General features: G+C 56.7%; 1 protein-coding gene across 7 annotated transcripts in view; it reads right to left on the bottom strand.

The window, feature by feature from the left end:
* SYT7 (synaptotagmin 7) overlaps positions 1 to 20,823 on the bottom strand; it is a 65,643-nt gene that overhangs the window by 4,535 nt on the left and 40,285 nt on the right. For 3 of the 7 annotated variants that reach the window (XM_054439076.2, XM_054439077.2, XM_054439078.2), the window contains 6 exons: positions 18,171 to 18,293; positions 13,077 to 13,212; positions 7,979 to 8,249; positions 4,424 to 4,593; positions 3,912 to 4,026; positions 3,158 to 3,357 (listed from right to left, as the gene is read on the bottom strand). In XM_054439076.2, coding sequence (XP_054295051.1) covers positions 3,158 to 3,357; positions 3,912 to 4,026; positions 4,424 to 4,593; positions 7,979 to 8,249; positions 13,077 to 13,212; positions 18,171 to 18,293 — 1,015 coding nt within the window. Of the gene's footprint in view, positions 1 to 3,097; positions 3,358 to 3,911; positions 4,027 to 4,423; positions 4,594 to 7,978; positions 8,250 to 13,076; positions 13,213 to 18,170; positions 18,294 to 20,823 lie in introns of those variants that run through there. The other 4 variants (XM_054439079.2, XM_054439080.2, XM_054439081.2 and 1 more) reach the window with 2 other exon arrangements.

Here is a 20,823-nt window from a genome sequence, read left to right as displayed (position 1 = left end):
TTTTTGAGACCGAGTCTCATTCTTGTCGCCCAGGCTAGAGTGTAATGGCACGATCTTGGCTCACTGCAACCTCCGCCTCCCGGGTTCATGTGATTCTCCTGCCTCAGCCTCCCGAGTAGCTGGGATTACAGGTGCGCACCACCATGCCCAGCTAATTTTTGTATTTTTAGTAGAGATGGGTTTCACTATGTTGGCCAAACTGGTCTCGCCACTCCTGACCTCGTGATCTGCCCGCCTTGGCCTCCCAAAGTGCTGGGATTAAAGGTGTGAACCACCACGCCCAGCCAATAAAGTGTGTTTTTTTTTCTTTTTTAAAAGAAAAAGGATGGTTGTGGCCTCAGTGGATGAGTATAGCGGCTGACGCCCGTAATCCTAGCACTGTAGGAGGCTAAAGTGGGAGAATCACTTGAGTCCAGGAATTTGAGACCAGATTGGGTAATATGGTGAAACCTCATCTTTACAAAAAATACAAAAAAATTAGCTGGGCACAGTGGTACGTGCCTGGAGTCCCAGCTACTTGGGGGACTGAGGTGGGAGGATCACATGAGCCTGGGGAGGTCGAGGCTGCAGTCAGCCATGATTGTGCCACTGCACTCCAGCCTGGACTACAGTAAGACTCTGTCTAAAAAAAAAAAAGATAGGGAGGTCAGGCACGGGGGCTCATGCTTATAATCCCAGCATTTTAGGAGGCCGAGGCGGGCGGATTGCTTGAGGTCAGGAGTTCAACCAGCCTGGCCAACATGGTGAAACCCTGTCTCTACCAAAAATACAAAAATTATCCCAGCATGGTGGCAGATGCCTGTAATCCCAGCTACTCGGGAGGCTGAGGCAGGAGAATCGCTTGAACCCAGGAGGCAGAGGTTGCAGTGAGCCAAGATTGTGCCACTGCACTCCAGCCTGGGAGACAGAGTGAGACTCTATCTCAAAAAACAAAACAAAACAAAACAAAAAGGATGGGGAGCAAGCCCCAGCTCTGTAACATATGGTGGAACTTCTTTTAGCCCCAGACCTTCCTCTGTAAAGCGGGCTGATGACTGTACCTGCCTCACAGATAGCTGGGATGCTGCATGTCATGTGCTCAGCTGGGAACAGTGGCATGCCTCTGTGTGGTGAGTTCTCTCAGCCAGCGGCTCCATCCTGCTGGAGCTGGTTAACTATTTGGAAGTCACGGAGCTCTGGGGCCACTATGGGCCTGCCCTGCTCTGGGAGTGCCCCCCATTGCAACCTCAGCCCAGCATGATACCGATAGCCTTGGATGATGCCAGGCAGACAAGGGGCAGACTCTTGGCTTCCAGGGGCTGAGCAGGAGCCAGGAGTCAGAAGGATTCAGAGATCCTTGGGCTCCGTAAGTTTCCAGGCCAAAGTGAGAACAAATCCACATTTGCTTTGGTTCAGCCAACAGAAGGTAGGACTGTTTCAAAAGGAGCTCTAATTGGTATCTAAGGAACATCTGACACCAAAAGGCTAAGCTTCAAAAGAACATCAAAGTAGATATGGTCACTTGGCCTTTGGGCTGGGCTGATCAAGGGGGTGCTCGGCAGGACCCAAGCCCTGGCCAGGCAGGGGCACATACTTTTTCTGGAGTATGAGTGGCAATGTCCTGGGGAGTTGTCTCACCTGTGACCACAGATTGGCCAGTCATACTCCCCGTGCCATACCTGATGACAAGCAGGGCTAGCTCTCCTCTTTTAGGCCAGGCTGCTTCCCTCACCCCAGCAGGTGAGTTCTCCATCTGTCTGAGGGTTGCCTCCAACTCAGCTCCCTTCCCTGTGGGTATCTAGTCCCCCTTTCCCTTTCCCCCACACAGGGTAATGCCCAGGTGTGTACCCCTCACTCAGTCCTGGCATCTCCCCTTCCTCCGTGACTGCCCTGAGCACTGGTTCCTCACATACTCCTGGTCAAACTGTCCTGCCTGAATGGATATACATGCCCCTTTATTATCATACTAGCTAACATATGTTCCAAGTCCTATGCTAAACAGCTCACCTGTGTGATCTTACGTAATCCTCCCAGCACATTGTGAGGGTAGGACCATCCCGCTCTCATTTTGAGAGGAGAAAAATGAGGCTCAGAGAGGTCACAGCGTTAAAAAGTAAGGCCAGGATTTGGACCCAGGCAATCTGACTCCTGAGCCCGTGCTCTCAACACTAAACCATAAGTAAACACAGGAGTAGACATTTTAAGGTAGCAACATGGAAGGGTTTATGTCACAGAATCCCATCCTGGGAAAACTCAAGGTCAGGTATGAATTTTTTGGTTACGTGATATGAAGAGATCGCTTTTTTTTTTTCAGGCAGAGTTTCGCTCTGTTGCCTAGGCTGGAGTGCAGTCTTGCAATCTTGGCTCACTACAACCTCTGCCTCACGGGTACAAGGGATTCTCCTGTCACAGCCTCCTGAGTAGCTGGGATTACAGGCACCCGCCACCATGCCCGGCTAATTTTTCTATTTTTAGTAGAGATGGGGTTTCACCATGTTGGCCAGGCTGGTCTCAAACTCCCGACCACAGGTGATCCGCCCGCCTCGGCCTCCCAAAGTGCTGGGATTACAGGCGTGAGCCACTGTGCCCGGCCAACTTTCTACAAGAAGAACATCCACATACCTCAAGCAATTCTTACACCACCCTGTAAAGTTCTACAGGGACAGTATTAGTTGCTCCATTTTACAGATGAGAACACTAAAGCTGGGAGAGGCCAAGCCACTTGCCCAAGGTTATATGGTTGCTTATCGGCAGATGGAGTGGGAACTGAAACGAGGTCTTTGGAGTCTGACTGCAGCTCCCAACGCTGCCCCACGCAGCTCACCCTGTGCAGACGGGATCCCGGGCAATACTGCTCCAAAGTCATCATCCTGTCCAGTAAACCTTTCTTTTGAGATCCAGGCCATTCCTCTCTTGCACTCCTTCTTTCCCTGCCCAGCTGGTGGTCTGTCCTGAGCTGACCTACCCATAGGAGGACACTCAGAGAGGAACCCTAGGGAGGGGGTCATCTCATCCCCTTATTTTCGGATGAAGAAACAGAGGCCTGAGAGGAGAGGAGACTGATCCCAATCTCTCCTGGTGTCCAGCCTGTGCCCGTCCACTACTCCTGCTGCTTCTTTTAAGGAACGGAGCCTCACTGTCGCCAGCAGGTGCACCACACCACCTGCCTTGCCCCTACCTTGCCGATGACGTCATTGCGGCTGAGCTTGTCCTTGTCCATGACAGTGATGATGATGGTCGTCTCCCTCAGCTTCTCCGTGGGGATATCGAAGGCGAAGGACTCATTGAAGATGGGGTTCAGGTTCCTCTTCATTGTCACCGTCTTCTTCTTCTCCACCCGCTTGTCTTTGTACATCAGCCACACCTTCACGTAGGGGTCTGGGGGAGGGAGTGGGGAAGGGTTAGAGGGGCCGTGGGGGAGGGACTTCCTAGGATCCTTTTCCCCTTCCAGGAATGGAAGCTGAGGCAGGAGGGCCGTGTGCTTTCCCCAGAGGCAAGAAGAGACCCAGGCAAGAACAAGAGGGACCTGGGAGAATCAGCAGATGGACCTTAGCGATCACCTGGGGCCCTCCTATTACTACCAACGAGGAAACCGAGCCCCAGAGAGGCCAGGTCTTGCCCAAAATCTCAGACAAGTAGCATCAGAGTTGGGGATAGAACCCAGGTCTTCCCACAATGTTCCCTTTCTTTCTGATTCTGGGAAGAACATAGTCCAGGATGATGCTGACATCTTGACTCTTGAACAGAGTCCAAGATGAGGGTGCTCCAAAGGGGGGCCCCAGGGTTTCTAGGGTAAGGAGTGAGGACTGGAGGTGGGGGTGTGGCGGATTGGGGTGAGGACCACTGCAGACCCTGCTCTCTACATCCGGTGTAACCCTTGTGTCACCAGCACCTCCCCAGCCCGCCCGTCCTCTGCTGGAGAAGCCCCGTACCTGATGTGCCCCCGATGTCCATGGCTTTGAGGTTCCGGGCTTTGATGATGTTCACGATGATGGAGTTGGCAGAGGGGTTGTAGCAGAGAGACAAGAGCAGCTCCCCTCGGCTCCCCTGGGAGGCACAACAGGAGGGGTGTGGGGAACTAGGCTAGCAGAGCTCTCTGATTGGCCTAGCTGCCCCCAGGCCCCCTCTACGACGACCTTGGCGCTTACCCATGCCCCTGTCTGTCACCTCTGTCTCACTCTGTCTCCCCCCATCTGGCAGGTGTGTGTACTGCACCTCCCAGGGCCACCATCGCCTCTCTGTTCCCTGAACATAGCCCTAGGTTCCTTCTTACAGATCGGGTGGGTCCCCCCAAGTGCCAAGCACCAATGCTCTGACTGCTAGTGAGGGCTGCACCCTCTCCCACAGCCCTCCTGGCCTTCCTAAGGTTGACAATGGTCTAGGACCAGATCTCCCAGCCCTGCCCTGCTGCCTGTCCAGCTAAGGCCCACCCATGGGGCCTTACACTCCCATCACTGCATGGCTTCAGATCCTTCCAGAAGGTCTGCATCTGGGTCAGGTCCACCTTGTTAAGGGGGATGGACACCTCCCCGATGGGGTCGTTGCGGCTGAAGCGGTCATAATCCAGGACTTGGAGGTAGAGGATCCTCTGCACCACCTTCTCATAGGGAAAACCTGGGGGTATAGATGAGTGTGAGTGAAGAGAGGGACAGAGGGGCCGCATGGGGCCCAGGAGGCAAGGAAGGCCCTGGGAAGAGGAGGCAGGCCCTGTGCCCTCCCGCTGCCACCCCACCGGGCCAGCAGGCACACCGGATTGCAATTAGACCTTACTGAAATGCTAGCAAGAACTGTCACTGTCTCATGGGATTCCCTCAACAATTCTCCAAGGTGAATGGCATCTCATCCATCTTACAGATGAGGCTTAGACGGCTTAAAGTACTTGCCCAGAGTCCCAGCTAGTAAAGAGTAGAACTGCGATCATCCATTCACCCATGTACCTTGTGTCCATCTCAGTGGCTGAGCAGCCTCTGCCAATCGTCCCGAGGCGGGTCTGGGCAAGTGGCTCTGTCTAGGTGGCCACAGCTGCCAGTACGCAGGCCCCAGGAGGACTCAGGGCAGAGGGACATGGGGAAGCATCGGTGGGAGGGAAAAGACAAAGGCACAGAAGCAGGAGGTGACAAGTGTCCTGTGATTCCACACCCCTCTCCTCCTGCCTGTGCTTCCATCCTTCCTACCGCAGCATCCCCTTCTCTACTGCCACCTCCCTCATCCAAGCCGCTGGCACCTCTTGCCTAGGCAGCTGCAAGCGTCTCCAAACCGCCCTCCCCGCGTCCACGCTTTCTCCTACCGTCCATTCTCAACGCGGCAGCCAGAGATCTTTTAAAAATAGAAATTCCATCATAATGTGCTCCTGCTTAAAGCCTTTCAATGGCTCCCAGTGCACTCAGAATAAAAGCTGGGCACCCTACCTTGGCTTCAAGTCCTTCCACAATTTGGCCCGGCTGTCCTCTCCCTGCTTGGCTTGTGACCGCTCTCCACTCAATGACTGGGCTCCAGCCACATCGGTCTCCTTCCTGGCCCTTCAGCACCCCGACTCCTCCCGCCTCAGGGCCGGGCGCACACTGGCCCCATCATGACCCCCTCCTGGCTACTCTCATCCTTCAGGTCTCAGCATTCTTTCCTGGCACCCCAGACAGTGTCGGATCCCATTATCCACTCTAGCACCTTTTTTTCCGAGAAACGTATCACACGTGGTAATAGATTTCTCTGTCTCTTTCCCTGATTTTTGTCTGGCTCTCCCGGAAGGCAAGGATTCCCAGAAAGGCCTCTCTGTTACCAACCACTGGATCTCGGTGTCTAACACCGCTTCTGGCACATAGTAGGCACTCGATACATATTTGTTAAGTGAATGCATAACTGAACAGACGAATCAATGCCAATGAAATGGCCTGATGGAGCAGCAGGACTGCGCGGAGGTGAGGTGGCCGCCAAGGTCAGAGGGAGAGGAGCAGAAGGGGCTTGAATGGGATGCAGAAAGGAAGACGGGGCCAGGTGAAGATCTGAAGCCAGGAGTCATGAGCTCTTTGGAGGCTTAGTCAGAGGTGGGACTGGCCCAGGAGGTGCCGGAGCCGCAGGCCAGCCCGGAGGCCTGAGGTGAGGAGATTCTGAAACCAGGTATGAGCAGGAAGGAGGACGCCTGGAACCTCAGCCTGGCTGGTGCAGAAGATGAAGGGAAGGAGGAGCTCCAGAGGATTCCAGCACCTTCCCCCAGAGACTCTGGAATCACCGAGGAGCTCTGACAGGAGCAGGTGAGCTGGAAGAGGAGACTCTCTGAATTTGTTCAGGGTCCCTTTCCTCATATTGCGGGCAGCTGTGTCTTGCTTATTTCAGAGTCTCCCAGGGACCTTGCCCAGGGGACCCTTGGCATCAATTCAGGTAAAATGCACGAGGACAAGTGTTCTGGGAATATTGGAAGCTCCAAGAGGTCACTGCACCCCAGTCAGCTCTCATCAACACCAGAGGAGGCAGGCTCCTACCTGGCAAACTCCTACTCATCCATCAGAACCCATTTTGAATGGTCCCTCTTCTGGGAAATTTTCTTCAGCACCACCAAAGGGAGCTCATACTGACTTCCTGCAGCTCCTGTCATGCTGTGTGTGGCTGAGTTAACTACACATCTGTGTCTCCATTAGGCCAGAAATGCCTTGAGGGCCATAATGGTGCCTCATTCTTTTCTACACCCCCAGTACCTAGAAGAGTGCCCAGCTCATGGCTGTTGCTGGGTACATGCTCGTGGAAGAGACCAGAGGATTGGAGTTCTGCTCAAAAACTTCACCCTGCCAGCTGCCTACATATACCTCCAGACAGCTGAACCTCCTGCTGGTTGAGCCATCTTTAAACGGGCCCTCATGGTGCCTGCAAAGGAGGGCGTCCAGAAACACACGGACACTCACTGCTCACCCTCAGTGCCATTTAGTGGGTGACCTGGCTGTCATCTTGCAGAAGAGGTGGGGTGCTAAGTGGCTGGGACGGCAGGTGGGGAAAGGTCCCTGGGGTACACGGTGAAGATTCTGGAAGGCTAGGGCTTGGGGCAGCTGGAGTAGGGATTTACTCTCCCTGGTTGAACCGGGGGCCGTTGGCGAAGAGTTACGGCTTGTCTAAGCGGGGTCCTGGCACCCAAAGGCCCTGGGATAGAAATCACTCCTTAATCACACGCCCAGCTTCCTGGTTACCTTGAATCCTCAGAGATAACAGATAAAGACCGGCCTTCAGAGAGGGCTTGCAGGAGAGAGAAAGGACATTTGTCTCAGCGGCCTCCAGGCATGGTTCAGAGCTGTTGTTCCTGTCCCATGCGGGGGAGGGGGTCAGAGAACGGCAACAGATGGAGTGTGTTTAACAACCTGGTATTAAGCATTTGCTGGGTGTCAGGCACTGTTCTAAGTGCTTTTACAATTCACTCATTTGTTGAACCCTCACTATTATTATCTCTATTTGGTAGATGAGGAAACCAAGTCATAGGGAGGCTCAGGAACTTGCCCAAAGTCACGCAGCGAGTAAGTGGCAAGAGCTGGGATTCAAACCCAGGCAGCCTGGGCCACAGCCTGTGCACTGAACCACTATGATCTGGTGGCTCCAGAGTGCTCCAGCTCTGAGTCCTACGGGTGCCTCCCTCCCTCCCTGCCCTCCTCAGGATGAGCTCTGGGTCTGGGCTGAAACACCAGGCGGTGGCCCAGCTTCCCTCCTCAGCCTCTGGCTGTGATGCTGGCTCCACTGGGCTCCTGTGACCTGATCCCAACTAGACACAAAATGCATCAGGTTAACCGGGCCAGGACATTGGCTGCGTTGGCGTGTGCAAGAGCACGTGTGTGTGGATCTGTGCCTGTGCACGCATGCAGGTGTGCACATAAGTGTATCTGCTTGCATGTGTGTTTGTGCATTTGTGGGCCTGCAGGTGTGTGTACACATATGTGTCTGTGTATGTGGCCACATGTGTGGTTGGGTAGGGGGATGGTGGACGGCAAGAGGTGAGCATGGCGGGGGAAGGTGGCACTAGACTCACCTTCAAAGAGGAAGGTCTCGTTCCAGTGGGGGTTCAGGTTCTTCCGCTTCACCTTGGTCTCCAGCTTGTGCTTCTTGTCGGGCAGCAGATAGATCTTGACGAAGGGGTCGCTGGTGCCGCTGAAGTCCTTGGCCGGCAGCTCCTGGGCCTTCATGATCTTCACGGTGAGCGTGGACTCCTGGAAGTTGTAGCCGACGCTGAACTGGATCCGGCCCAGGTTCTCTCGGCTGCAACCCTCGTGGGCCTCATCCTCCTCGGAGCCTGGGGAGAGCTGGGGGTGGGGGAGAGGCCGGCAGGGTTGGGGAGGATTCTGCTTCCCCCGTGTCCCCACCGCTGGCTAGCACGGGTGAGAGGCCAGAGGTGGTGGCCCAGCCCACACTCACATCCCACGGATGCTGCTCAGGCTCAGAGGGTAGGTGCCTTGACCAGGGTCTCCCAGGAGGGGAGGGGAAGGGGGAGGGCAGAGCTGAGACAGCCCTGTCTCCTGAACCTCAGAGCGGTATGCACGACACTCACTTCCCAGGCTCTCCCCGCAGCCCTGGGTCTGCCACCTGCCCCAAGCTCCAGCTCTGCTGCCTCGCCTTCCTGGTTGCAGCTGCCCTGGGGCGTGCTGGGATTCCTGAGCCCCCCAGACCTCCCTGCCCTCTCGTGGCACGGTAGGACCAACTGTGGGATGCACCGACACAAACCCGGGCTACACAGCAGATGAGGGAGGCTGTTCACATCACAAAAGAGTTTACCACAACAATTCTTTGGAAAGTGACTCTCTAGGGTGCGGAGAATGATGTGATTTACAAAATGAGAGAGGCAAGTTTTCAGGAGCAACGTCTGTTTGTGCAAGGCAGAATCACTAGGGACAAGAAAATTGCAGACTCCCCAGGCCCCGTCCCCAAGCAGTTTGACGATGGGGCTGGTGTGGGCCTGGGCATCAGTGCTGTGTAAAAGGCGCCTCAGATGACTATACCGTCCATGGGGGCTGAGGACTGCTGGGAGGGAGGGCGCATGGGCTGACCCAGCAATAGACAGTCACATAGAGGCAGGGTGGGCATGTCATCCCATCCTGACATCGAACCACAGGAAGCAGCTGCGAGGAGGGTCTGAACCTGTGAGCACACTGGTAGTACTTAGGAGGTTTTAGAACCCTACCCACCCCCCAGCCGCCTGAGCGAAGCCCCAGACCACTGACCACAACAGACCCAGTTAGGGGGCTCTATGGCTCAGGTACCCCTGGCTCGAAAATCTCCCATGATGACTGGATGAGGGACAGAAGTAGGACCCTGGGTACCACAGTTAAGAAAAACTGCAGGCATCTTTTCTCTCCCCAACTTCCCCTGTAGAAACCTGCTTTGTGCCCTTTCCTTCATCCTGGAGAGGCAGCCCTAGGCTCTGAAAGACTAAATAATACAGATAATAATAATGCATCCAGTGCGCTCTTACCATGACCAGTGACTCTCGCATCGCCATCTCCTTATGGAATCCTGACAATAGCCAGGCGAGGCAGGTGTCACCACCCTCTAGCTGAGGAGACTGGTTCAGAGAGGTTAAGTCACATGGCCAAGACTGCACAGCAGTATGAACCCTCTCTGACTCAAAATCCTGTTCTTTCCACTAAAGCAGGCCCGCACCCCAGGGCAACACTGAGGTTTCCCCTCAAGCCGGCAAAGACCCACGGACTCACCGTGCCAGGTGAAAAGCGTCGGAATCACCCTCATGATAAGTTTTTTGTTTTTGCTTTTGTTTTTTTGAGACAGGGTCTCGCTCTGTTGCCAAGGCTGGAGTGCAGTGGTGCAATCCCGGCTCACTGCCACCTCCACCTCCCAAGGTCAAGCAATTTTCATGCCTCAGCCTCCTGAGTAGCTGGGACCACAGGCGCGTGCCACTACGTCTGGCTGATTTTTGTATTTTTAGTAGAGGCAGGGTTTCGCCATGTTGGTCAGGCTAGTCTCTAATTCCTGGCCACAAGTGATATGCCCGCCTCAGCTTCCCAAAGTGCTGGGATTACAGGCATGAGCCACGCACCCGGCCTCACACTCACAATAATAACTACCATGGACTGGCTGGCCGCCCACCTCACCAGACTCTGCCCTGTGCCCTGTGCCTTGTCCTCACTGACCTCTTACAACATCCCAATGAGGCAGGCATGCCCGCTGGAACACTTGGAACACAGCTGGAACAGTTTCCCGGTGTTCCAACTGTGGCTGCGAGCACAGAGAGGTTAGGTCACTTGCCTCAAGTCACCTGCGATTGAATGGCCGGTGGGAATGGAACCCAGTATTTAGCGGCCAGGAATCCTGACAGCCCTTCCACCTGCGCCTTGCTCTTGCCCTCAGATCTAGAGTCTGAGGCTTTACCCCAGTCTTGCCTAGTTGGGAGCACCGAGCTGCCTTTCAGCAGAAGATGTTCCCTCCAGCCCCCACCCCTTGGCCGATCCAGATAAACCTGCAAGCCCCACCGCAGGCCCATTGAGAATGTGGCTTCCCTGCCCACAGCCTGCTTTTTCCCGACGCTCTTTTCCCTGCTCATGCCAGCCCCACACCCTTTGACCCTGCTTTTATATCTGCAGAGTGGGGACCATGAGACCTACTTTGAGGGGTCCTGGGAGAGCTAGAAGGGGTTCCTTCTAGAGTTCTGCCCCGTGGCCTGACCCACTGGCAAAGGGACCGAGCACCTGGGGCATAGCATGGGTAGACACTGCCAGCAAAGATCACTCGCCCTCCCCCTTCCTTCTGAAGTTGGGGTAGAGTTGCTGGTGACTGAAGCCCAGCTGGCCCTAGCCCCACCTGAGGTCCCTCTGGTCCCTTGGCTCCTGGCTGCCAAACGGTGTGGTCTTGGGAAGGCCTGGGCTAGCCCGGTAGGTTTCACCTGGGAAAGGGGTGGCAGCTCTATGCCCACTCCCAGCCTTCTTAAGCCACAACCCTGAGCCCTAATTACTCAGCTGGGACAGAGCCATCTCTATGGCAACCAGGTTGGCCACCCCATCACAGTCAGGGAAGGTGCTTCCTGAGCCCTGGCACCAGCAGAAGTCAGCCTCGAAAAGCAACAAGCCACCCCTGTTCCAGGGCAGGAGGTGCCCAGAAGCAGGTGTGGCCTCGCCTCTTCTCAGACACCTCTGCCCCTCAGCTCCTTCTTTGGCCAGCTCTGGGTGCTTAACTCTTGTCTCTTGACCCCCAGATTCCACAGCCCAGGGTCGAGACCAGGACAGGCTGAGGTCACAGTGGGCTGATTCTGCCCTGCTTAGCTTATCATGGCTGTTAACGTCAACGACCTAGCATTGGCACAGAGCTGTGCAATTAGACTCTGCCCTCCCACCTCTGAGCATCCTCCCAGCACAGGAGAGGGAGATGAGGCCTGCCCTTCCTTCTGCTGGCTGCAGCTGTCGGCTCCTCCCTGGGGGCAGCAAGGGGCAGGCAAGCTGGCTTGGAAGGGGCTGTCCCTTCTGGGAACCTGGCTGCCAGGAAGCTGTAACCAATTAAGAGGCTGTGCAGGGAGGCAGGGTGGGCTGTGGCAATGGCCCGTCCAGAAGAGAGGACAGCCAGGGCCAGTCTGCCTGGGTGGGGGAAGATGGAAGGAGGGCAGTGGAGGGCCAGACACACAGGGGCCTGGTGGGCAGGGAGAAGGGGAGAGGTGGGGAGGCCCAAGGTGACCAGATCTAGGATGTGGAAAATCTGATGTTCTAATGTGGATTCAAGAAAACCACAGGATAGGCTGGGCGCAGTGGCTCATGCCTGTAATCACAGCACTTTGGGAGGCCGAGGCAGGTGGATCACTTGAGGCTAAGAGTTTGAGACTGGCCTGGCCAACATGGTGAAACCCCGTCTCTACTAAAAATAGAAAAATTAGCTGGGCGTGGTGGTGTACTACTGTAATCCCGGCTACTTGGGAGGCTGCGGGAGGAGAATTACTTGAGCTCGGGAGGCAGCTGTTGCAGTGAGTTGAGATTGTGCCACTGCACTCCAGCCTGGGGGACAGAGTGAGATTCTGTCTCAAAAAAAAAAAAAAAAAAAAAAAAGCAGGCTTTTAGGCCCCACCTGAGGCCCATTGACCAGGAATCTGCATTTTACCAAGGTTCCCGGGTGATTCCTGTGCACGTAGCAATTTGAGAAACGCCAGGCTAGAAGGGGCAGTGGGGATGGATGGTTAGAGCTGGCTGGAACCCTACATGGCAGAAGGGTGGGGGCCCTGGTGCCAGGGTAGTGGGGAGGGCTGCGAGCTCCCAAGCCTACTTCCTTCTCTCTACAGAAGGGAGGGGTTCAATCCAAGGAGATGAAGTGTCCCAGGTCAAGTCCAGTAGGAACAGAGCAGGTGCTGGGTTCCCAGCCTCATCGCCTCTTCAAGCCTTCCTGAGACTTCTGAGCTAATCCCTGCCTGCCAATCTCCCCAGTTTTCTCCCCCCAGGGCCTCTTTGGAAAGTACAGGTGGGGCAAGTGGCTGTGACTCACTGCTGCCCCCCTGGGGGCACCATGGGAACCACAACCTCTGTCTGGGCCAAACAACCTAGAACTAGGATCCCACAGGGTTGGCGCCTCTGGTGGGGCGTGGGTGTGGACAGGAGCACCCCATCACAGTTGTCCCCTCAGAGGAGCTGGGACCAGTGGATTCCTGCTCTCCTGTTCTCAGGGGCCGTCAGCCATGGGAATAGGGCAGGTCGCTGGGCTAGGCCTTCCACCCCAGACCTCCAATTAAGGGGACATCACTCTCGGGAGGGGACACCTTCTGCCCTGAGTCCTCTGCCCTCCAGCCTTTCCCTCTAGGATCCTGAAAGTATCTTGCATGAGTGGGTTTTCTTTGGCCCCTTCTCAATCCACAGAGGGATCCAAGCAGGATGGGAATTCTTATTTTCACTTGTCAAAGGAAGAAACTGAGACATGGAGAAGATATTTTGGTGAAAGAGCTGGGAAGAAAACCCAGGCCTTGTACACTCAGTCACCAAGCGCCGAGTGGCCACCATGCTGGGCCTGGCTCTCCAGGCTGCTTCTGACCCGGTTCCCCTGCCTGGCCACTCCCATGCCGTTGCCCATTCCCACACACGTCCCTCTTCTTCCCGTCCCTGGCCTCCCAGCCCAGTTCCTCGGAGCAGCGCAGGCTCCCTCATTCTCACCATGAGCATCTCGCTGGTGAGGGAGTTGACGAGGTCTGAGACGGAGGAGTGTGGCTCGGTCCGGCGGTCGGACTCATCGTGGGGTGTCTGGCCTGGCACCGGGGCTGTGTTCACTGTCTTCCCTCCTGCAGGCAACCTGGGGGCAGGGGAGTCCAAATGAGATTGGGCTGGGAAGTGAGCTGGGTTGGGCACCCCGGCCTGGGGGGTGGCAAGACCTTCTCAGACCCCAGCAGCTGCCATCCCCGGCGGGCCGGCAGGAGCGGTACTCCAGTCCACGTGGACACCTGGTTTTCCCTGGAGACCCATGCCCGGGGCCCATTCTCCTTGCAGCCTCTACCCCAGGCGACTGTGGCTTAACTACTCCTATAGGGGATATTTTGGGGGGTGTCCCCATTCTTCCTGTTCCCCAGAAACCCCCCACCCTCCAGTCATTGGCTTGCATAGTCGGTCTCTGAGCTGGCCACCGCCCCCACTCCCCAGAGGCTTGTTCTATCCCATCCGCCCCCAGCCTGGAAGGGGGAGGCTCCACCGTGGTGTGGTGTGTCCAGGTGCCTCTCTGCGTCATTACCCTCTGCAGACACGCCCAGAATGTCTGTTTCCCAGATGCCCCACCTGTGTTTGCTTGGGCTCATCAAGAATCCTCTTCCCACCCTCCAGACATGAGACTGACCAGGTGAGGTCAGGACAACTCTCCACAGTGACAGACTGTTCTGTGTTTGTGCTGTCCAGTGGAGCAGCCACATGCCACACGTGTGCATTTGAGCATTTGCAATGTGGCCAGTGTGGCTGAGAGCTGAAATTTTAATTTTGTTGAATGTAAGCTCATTTAGGTTTAATGGCCCCATATTGGATAGGGTGAGCCTACACCCCCTTGCTCCCCAGTTCCCATCCTTCTCCCACTTGCTGAAGACTGTGCATTTGGTAAGGCTCTCACCCACGGTCACAGAAAGATGGGCACCACCGAGAAGCCCTGTCTGCACCTGACTCCATGCCGTTCCCAGGATGCTGGGTTCTTTGACCCACCAGGCTCCGTTCAGCTGGGGGTCAGAAAGGGGGCTCTAAAAGCCTGCCCAGGGACCAGGATGCAATGTCCCATGAGGAGGAAGAGAGGTAGGGGTAGGTAGGGAGGAGGAGACGGAAGACCAGTAGCATGAGGCTCAGGACAGGCTAAAATAGAACAGCTTTGAGAGCACACAGCCACAAACTGGGAGCCACACGCTGAGGGTGGACATGAGCCACGGCCCTCTGGTAGAGACCAGCCTCCAGCACACAGGTGACCACGACGGGCACAGACAGACATGCACGGAATATGCCAGGCCCTGGAGGGGAGACATCAGGATCCCAAAGCAGGGTGCACGTGCGTGCACACACATGCACACGCACGCGCACACACGTACACACGCACGCGCGTACACGCACACGCATGCACACACACATGCACATGAGCCCCACAGACATCCAGAGGGGCAGGGAGAGGATGGCAGAGGCCACAGGCAGGCCAACCACAGCAGCAGTGACAACACACATACAGCGATGGCACGCGGAGATCCCGAGAGGAGACGCACTGGGGAGACCCAGGCATGCCACGTGTGCACGTGAAGGGGGACAAACTGAAACAGAAAGGGCAGGGAGTGGTTTCAGGGCCCAACGTCCTAACTATCAGAAGCACGATACACCTGCTGTGAAAACCTGGCCCTGCCTCTACAACACGGAAACGCCCACTCCACCCAACGACACGCGGGTGCCCCTCCCAGAGGGCCATGGCACACATGGACATGTGGACACGCACGCACCACATACACACACACGAGAGGACACGTGCTCACACGGGCAGGCAGGGAGAAGGAAAGGAGCCTGAAACAGCTGGAGAGGTAAAGTCAGGTTAGAAAGAGAGTGGGAGAGCAGGGAGAGTGTGAGATTGACTGCTGAAGATATGAGAACGTTAGAGTTATTTGGCCACGCCGCAGCGTCGGCACAGCTGCCAAGCAGCCTGGGAAAGATGGTCAGCGCCACTGAAGCTGTCGGAGGTCACAGGACAGAGAGACAGAGGCGAGAGGCACAGAGAGAGGCAGAGGGAGAGGCCGAGGGGCCCATCACCGGCCCAGGGCAGCCCTGTGAGGAGCAGATGGGAGAAAGGAGACAGAGGGAGAGAGAGGCCAAGAAAGTTAGTCAGAGACGTGTGAAGGCTGCCAGGTGGACTAGGGGACAGGGAGGAGCGTGCGGCCAACAGGAGAGGCAGAGAGGAGGCGGGGGACACACACCGTGACAGAGGAACATGGTGGCTTCAGAGTAGGGAGAGCAATGGGGGTGGCCTGGTCCCCGCCTTGCCCTGTCCCCCACTTGGGGTGGGGGTGGGCCGCGGTGGAAACCATTTGGATCCCAAAGAGCAGTGGTGAAACGATGGCAGACAGCATGAGGGGGTGGACACGAGCAGAGTGGCTGAGGGTGGAATGGGCACAGCAGGGCGTGGAGCCAGGGCCTCCCTCCCTCCCTCCCGGGAGCGCAGTCTGAAGTGTGGTGCTGAGACCCAGGAGCTGAAGGATCCCAGATGGGGGACTTCAGGGACACCAAGAATCGTGGGGACAGAGGCAGTGACTGGCCCTCCCATCTCCTGCTGCTTGTTGGACACACTCCCACGCTGCTTGGAACCTGGAATGGCCACTCCTCCTCCCGGGACGCTGTCTCCCATGAGCCTGCTGCTCACAGACCAAGGGGGCTGAGTGTCCTCCCTGGTGACAGCCAAGGGCCACCACCCCTTCCTCCAGAGACATCTGGTCAAGGGGTCAGCTGGGGAGGGATAGACGGGGCTGGGGGCAGAAGGGCAGACCCTGGGTCTAGAAGGAAAGGCTGAAGAGGGAGGGACAGCCGCTCCAAGGCCACCACTCTAAGGTCTGAGGGTCCAGGAGCTCAGAGGGGTGGGGCCCTAAGCTGCCCGGTGCCCAGTGGGTGGTGCTGGTGCCAAGCTTTGGGAAGGGGAGAGTCTGCTGGGAAGGAAGCATTGGATTCTGGACCCCTGTGGCAGCCCACCATCCGAGAAGCACCCCAGTGGCCATGAGAAATGTTTCCAGGATGTGTGGGCATGACGAGGCGGGAATGGCATGGTCCACTTGGAAAGTCAGGCTGGGTGGTGGCGAGGGCACACGGCCTCCACCCCCACACCCACCTTTCCCAGGAAGGCAGGGGACAAGCTGATGTGATGATCAGAAGGGATGGGTGTGTTAAATATGGAGTGAGACCTAAGTGGCAAGGAGGTAAAAATAGACTGTGGGTGACAATGGAGCCGGTTCATTAACACATGGGTGATGTGAAATCTCGTTTCCAGCCTGCTTCTGCTCCCTCACGCTTCACACCTTTCCCAGCACCAGTCTCAGCTTCTTAGTGGGCGTTCAGAGGACTCCAGCTACCCCCTGTGTGCCTTCTCGCCCCTGGCCCCTGGCTCTCCCAGTGGCCTTCTGACTGCCCTGCAGCCCAGCTTTGAGACCCTGGCTCAGGAGGTCACAGCTCCTGTAGTGCCCAGGTGGGTCAGGGGTGGCAGACTCCACTCCTCCAGTACCCCTGCACCTGGGCTCAGCGCCTGACACCATTTGTGCCACTCAGTGAAAGACCTGACCCCACTCTCTGGGGACTTTCAGCCTTGCCCCCCACAGACCATGCAACTGTGGACTCAGGATGGGAAGAAACTGGGAGGGGTGGTCCCCAGGAGCCACCAGAGGGACAGGCAAGCCAGCCATCTTGCCTCTCAGCCTATCCACCCTCCCTAGCCCACAAGCCCAGGGCAGCAGCCTGGGACAGTCCCTTCTGGCCCCTAGGGGCCTCTCAAGAGCCTCAGGATGGCCTGTCCAAACAGTCCCTGCCCAGTTCACAGGACACATGCCCCAGCCCAAAGGCCTGTTTCCCTCATGAAAAGCTTAGCATATCTGAGCCTGAGGGGCCATTCCTTAGAGGTTAGCCTGTCCAATCCTTCGCTGGACAGATAAGTGAGCAGAGAACCCAGAGAGGGGCTGTGGCTTGCCCAAGGCAGCAAAATGAGGCTCTGGCAGAACCAGAGCTGGAAGGCAGATGTCTTGGCTGCCAGGCCACATGCCCCCTTGCAAGCCTTTGGTCTGATGGGAAGCAGACCCCATCAAGGTGACAAGCCCTCCTCCCGTGATTCCCAAAGGCTAATTCATCCTGGAAACCACAGGTGTGGTCAACCCAACCTAAGGTCAGGCATCCACTGGCTCCAGCTGTGGGATGCCGCCTGAACCCTGGGACCTCCCACCCTACCCCGTGCCCATGAGCAGCGCCCTGCCCCCTCCCTGAGACGGGGACAGTAGGAGAGGCTTCCCTGAATTCCTGATAGCTGAGGCTGTGGCAGTTTAAGTGACCAGCCTTCTGCCTGGCCTGTGCTGTGGCCACACAGGCTATGCCCGGTCTCCACAGGGTCCCAAGGCCAGCCGCAGTGACAGGGAGCCCAACAAAGCCAGGCCTCACCCTTGCTTAGGACGGCTGCCTGCACCGCTCCGGGCCCTCCCCAGCTCCCTCCTGGTGCCCCGGCTCAGGGGAGAGCCTTCTGGTTATTTCTGGTCACCAGGCCTCTCCCACGCTCCAGATCCTCCCACCATGGGCTCCTCTTCCATCAGCCAAGCAGCCCAACAGGACCTCCAGGCAAGAGGGAGGTTGAGGGGGTGGGGATGAGGGAGAACAGGCTGGCGCCCCTTCCCTGACATCCCCCCCACCCACCAACCACCAGAGAAACAGGGATTTCCGGTTGGGGTGGGGACAGAGATGAAAGATGGAGGGGCAGCAGAGAGGAGCCAAGCAGGAAGATGGGGCAGAAAAGGCTGCGCTTGCTCCGGGCCGGGGCAAGCATGCCAGAGAACAGGCCTGATCCAGAATGGTCCCAGGATGGCCGCAAGTGGCCTCAGACCCCAGGGACACCACCGAGGTGGCTGTGCGTGAGGGCACCGGCTGGGGAGGGGGCTTGTCCTCCTGCTCCAGCATCCGCTGAAGGCACCACCACCTCGTCCAGCAGCTGGGGCCGGTCGAGGCAGGCGGCCTCTCCGCGCCTCCTTCTCTGCCGCCGCCGCCGCAGGCCCTCGCCTGTGCTCGTACCTCTTGTCCCCCTGAGCGTTCTGGTTCTGCTGGGTTCCAGGGTTTTGCAGGTCAGGGATATTGGCAAAGTCATCCTGTTCCGAAAGCCCTAAGACCAAGGATAGCACCACCATCCGGCCTTCCCTGCCCGGGGTGGGCAGCCCACAGGCCAGGGTGAAACGAGGAGGCCCCGTGGGCAGGGGCAGCGGGGAAGGAGAGAGAGAGAGAGAGAGAGAGAGAGAGAGAGAAAGAGAGAGAGAGAGACAGAGACAAAGAGAGAGAAGAAAAAAGTGTAAGAAACTGGCCCTGCAGGAAAGAAAGCAAACTTCAGCAGTGTCAACAGTTGCAGGATAGAGTCGGGAGAGTGGAGGCAGGGAGGGAGGGGAGGTGACTACGGCCTGAGACTCCACTGGTCCGAGCCAAGAGCAAGATTCTCCAGAGCTAAACTGCAAGGGGCTGGGCAGAGGCCTGCAGAGGTGGCCTGTGGCTGGGACAGTCCCAAGGGAACACGGGGGATAGGGTGGGGGGAATGGAGCATAGGCCCTGGGACCCCACAGATTTCCAACTGCTAATGCATGCCCAGCTGGACTCGCTCTGACCATCTGGGCCACTGGGAGAAGAGGGAGGGGCTCCGTCACTATCCTGCACCGGCACCGCACAGGCTTAGAAAGTTTCGAAATCCAATGGGCACTGCACCCTGTCCTTATGAAAGCCCTTCATAGACAACGCTGTGTCATGGTCAACCAGATGTCCTTGAAGCCAGGTAGGGTCTAAGGAGCTACCTCCCCTAGGCTCCTGGATACACAAGCCCATCAGAGGAGAATGAAAGTCCTTTGTGGTATATGGCAGCTCGGCCATAGTGGCTGTCTCCTGTGTCCTCCTTGCTGGAGATCCAGGGAATGAGCACCACCGCTGAGTCCAGGTCAAGGGCCTTTCACTGGAGAAGAGGTCCAGAAGGCACCACAAGCCAAGGCAGCGAGAAAGTGCAGGAACTTGGCAAGGTCTGGAGAAGTTTTGGCAGGACTGCAGGGAGCCTGTGCCTGCAGTGAGAGATGGTGCTTTGAGGGAGCACAGTCAAGGCTGAACGGGGAGGGGGTAGGCAAGAAGGCGAGACTCTCTTGGAGTGGACATGTGGGCAGCCGTATGAGGCCAGGTGTGACACCTTTAGTAGGAGGCATTTTCAGAGAACCATCGGGCAACTTGCCAGGGTCTTTGCGAGGTTACCCGCATTTGCCAGGAGGGGAGAAGGGAGCATCATTGGCAACCCTGCTGTCCCTGAAGACCATCAGAGTCCGCGAGCGTTTTCTGGGTGCTTTGTGGAGCTCCTCCAGCGTTGGGCCTCTCATCAGAACAAAAGGAGAGGGAGGGGTTCTTGGACAGGCCAGGCAGGAAAGCTTGTCTCAAGAAGGGCCAAAGGGAAGACAGTAGGGCTGACGGAATATTCTGGAAGGGAGAGGATGCTGGGTCAGGAAGTCTACCACTTCAACCACTGTGAAGGGAGGCGAGGTTTACAGAGGAAGAGCTTGCTCTAACTTCTCAGAGCAGTTGTCAAACAGGGAACAAACAGGCGAGAAATAGCCTCTGAGGTGAGGGGCGAGGGCACGAGGGTCTTGGAAAATGGGACATTACCTCTGGGGTCTCAGTGAACGGAGGGAGCTAAGTGGCTGCTGTGCCCCTCCCTGTCTTTGTGTCTTTGGTCCTGGGCACAGTTACTCCAGGCTGACCCTTGTGCTGGGATCTAACTTTCGGGAAACAACTCCGTCCCCTCCCTCAGGACAAATCCTCCTTTTGTTTTCTGCCCACCGGTACTGTTTCAGAGTTGGTAAAATTCCATTTGGCTGCTCGGGAGCTAGTTGTGCTGGGGGAAGGCAAACTCAGTGAAAACAACATGTTTTTTCCCCAGTTAATGCATTTTTCAGATACTCCTTTTTCTCTTCTTAAAACCAGAACAGCTCCTCTGCATAAATTCCCGATTCGTCACTCTCTCCAGCTCTGCAGGACACGAGGGTTAGGATGAGGGGCAGGGGCTGGAGAGTGGAGGGAGAAGCTGGCAATGTTAGGGGAGTCACGACCATCAAGCAGAGGGCTGCTGCCCTCCCTGCAAGGGGTGGGTGGGATCATGGGGGGTCGGGACAACCCTCGCCACCTGCCTCTCTACTGGAGCCACCAGTGTTTGGGCAAGAAAAGAGCCTCAGAAACAGGGCAGCTAAATTGTAAAGCAAGGGGCAAATTAAGGCCCACGAGCTAAGAGTGGTTTTTACATTTTTAGAGGGTTGTTTTAAAGAAAAAAAGAATATGTGATGGAGATCACATGCGTCTTGCAAAGCCTAAATTATTATCTGGACCTTTCTAGGAAAAGTTGGCCGACCCTTGAGGTGAGCTCTGGAGGTTGCCAGCAACTAGGGGGACATGAGACTTGTCCTGGGGCACAGAGCAGGGACAGAGGATGCTGTTGCATGCGTGATGCTGGACCAATCCCGGTTAGCTGAGAAGGCAGCAGGCAGGGAAGAGACGGTACCCAGGTTCCTGGCAGGCCCCTGGCCCAGTCTGATGGCTGCTGGAACAGGAAGTAGGGTGACAGCTGTGATAAGACAGTCTGAGGTGGGGAGGAGCAGGGACGTGCAGGGGCCCAGCAGGCTCTCAGTCCTGTTCAAGCCACGCAGAACCAATTCCC

Source organism: Pongo pygmaeus, chromosome 9 (assembly GCF_028885625.2).
Source record: "Pongo pygmaeus isolate AG05252 chromosome 9, NHGRI_mPonPyg2-v2.0_pri, whole genome shotgun sequence".
Taxonomy (NCBI): Eukaryota; Metazoa; Chordata; class Mammalia; order Primates; family Hominidae; genus Pongo; species Pongo pygmaeus.
This window is presented reverse-complemented; position numbering and strand designations above follow the sequence as displayed.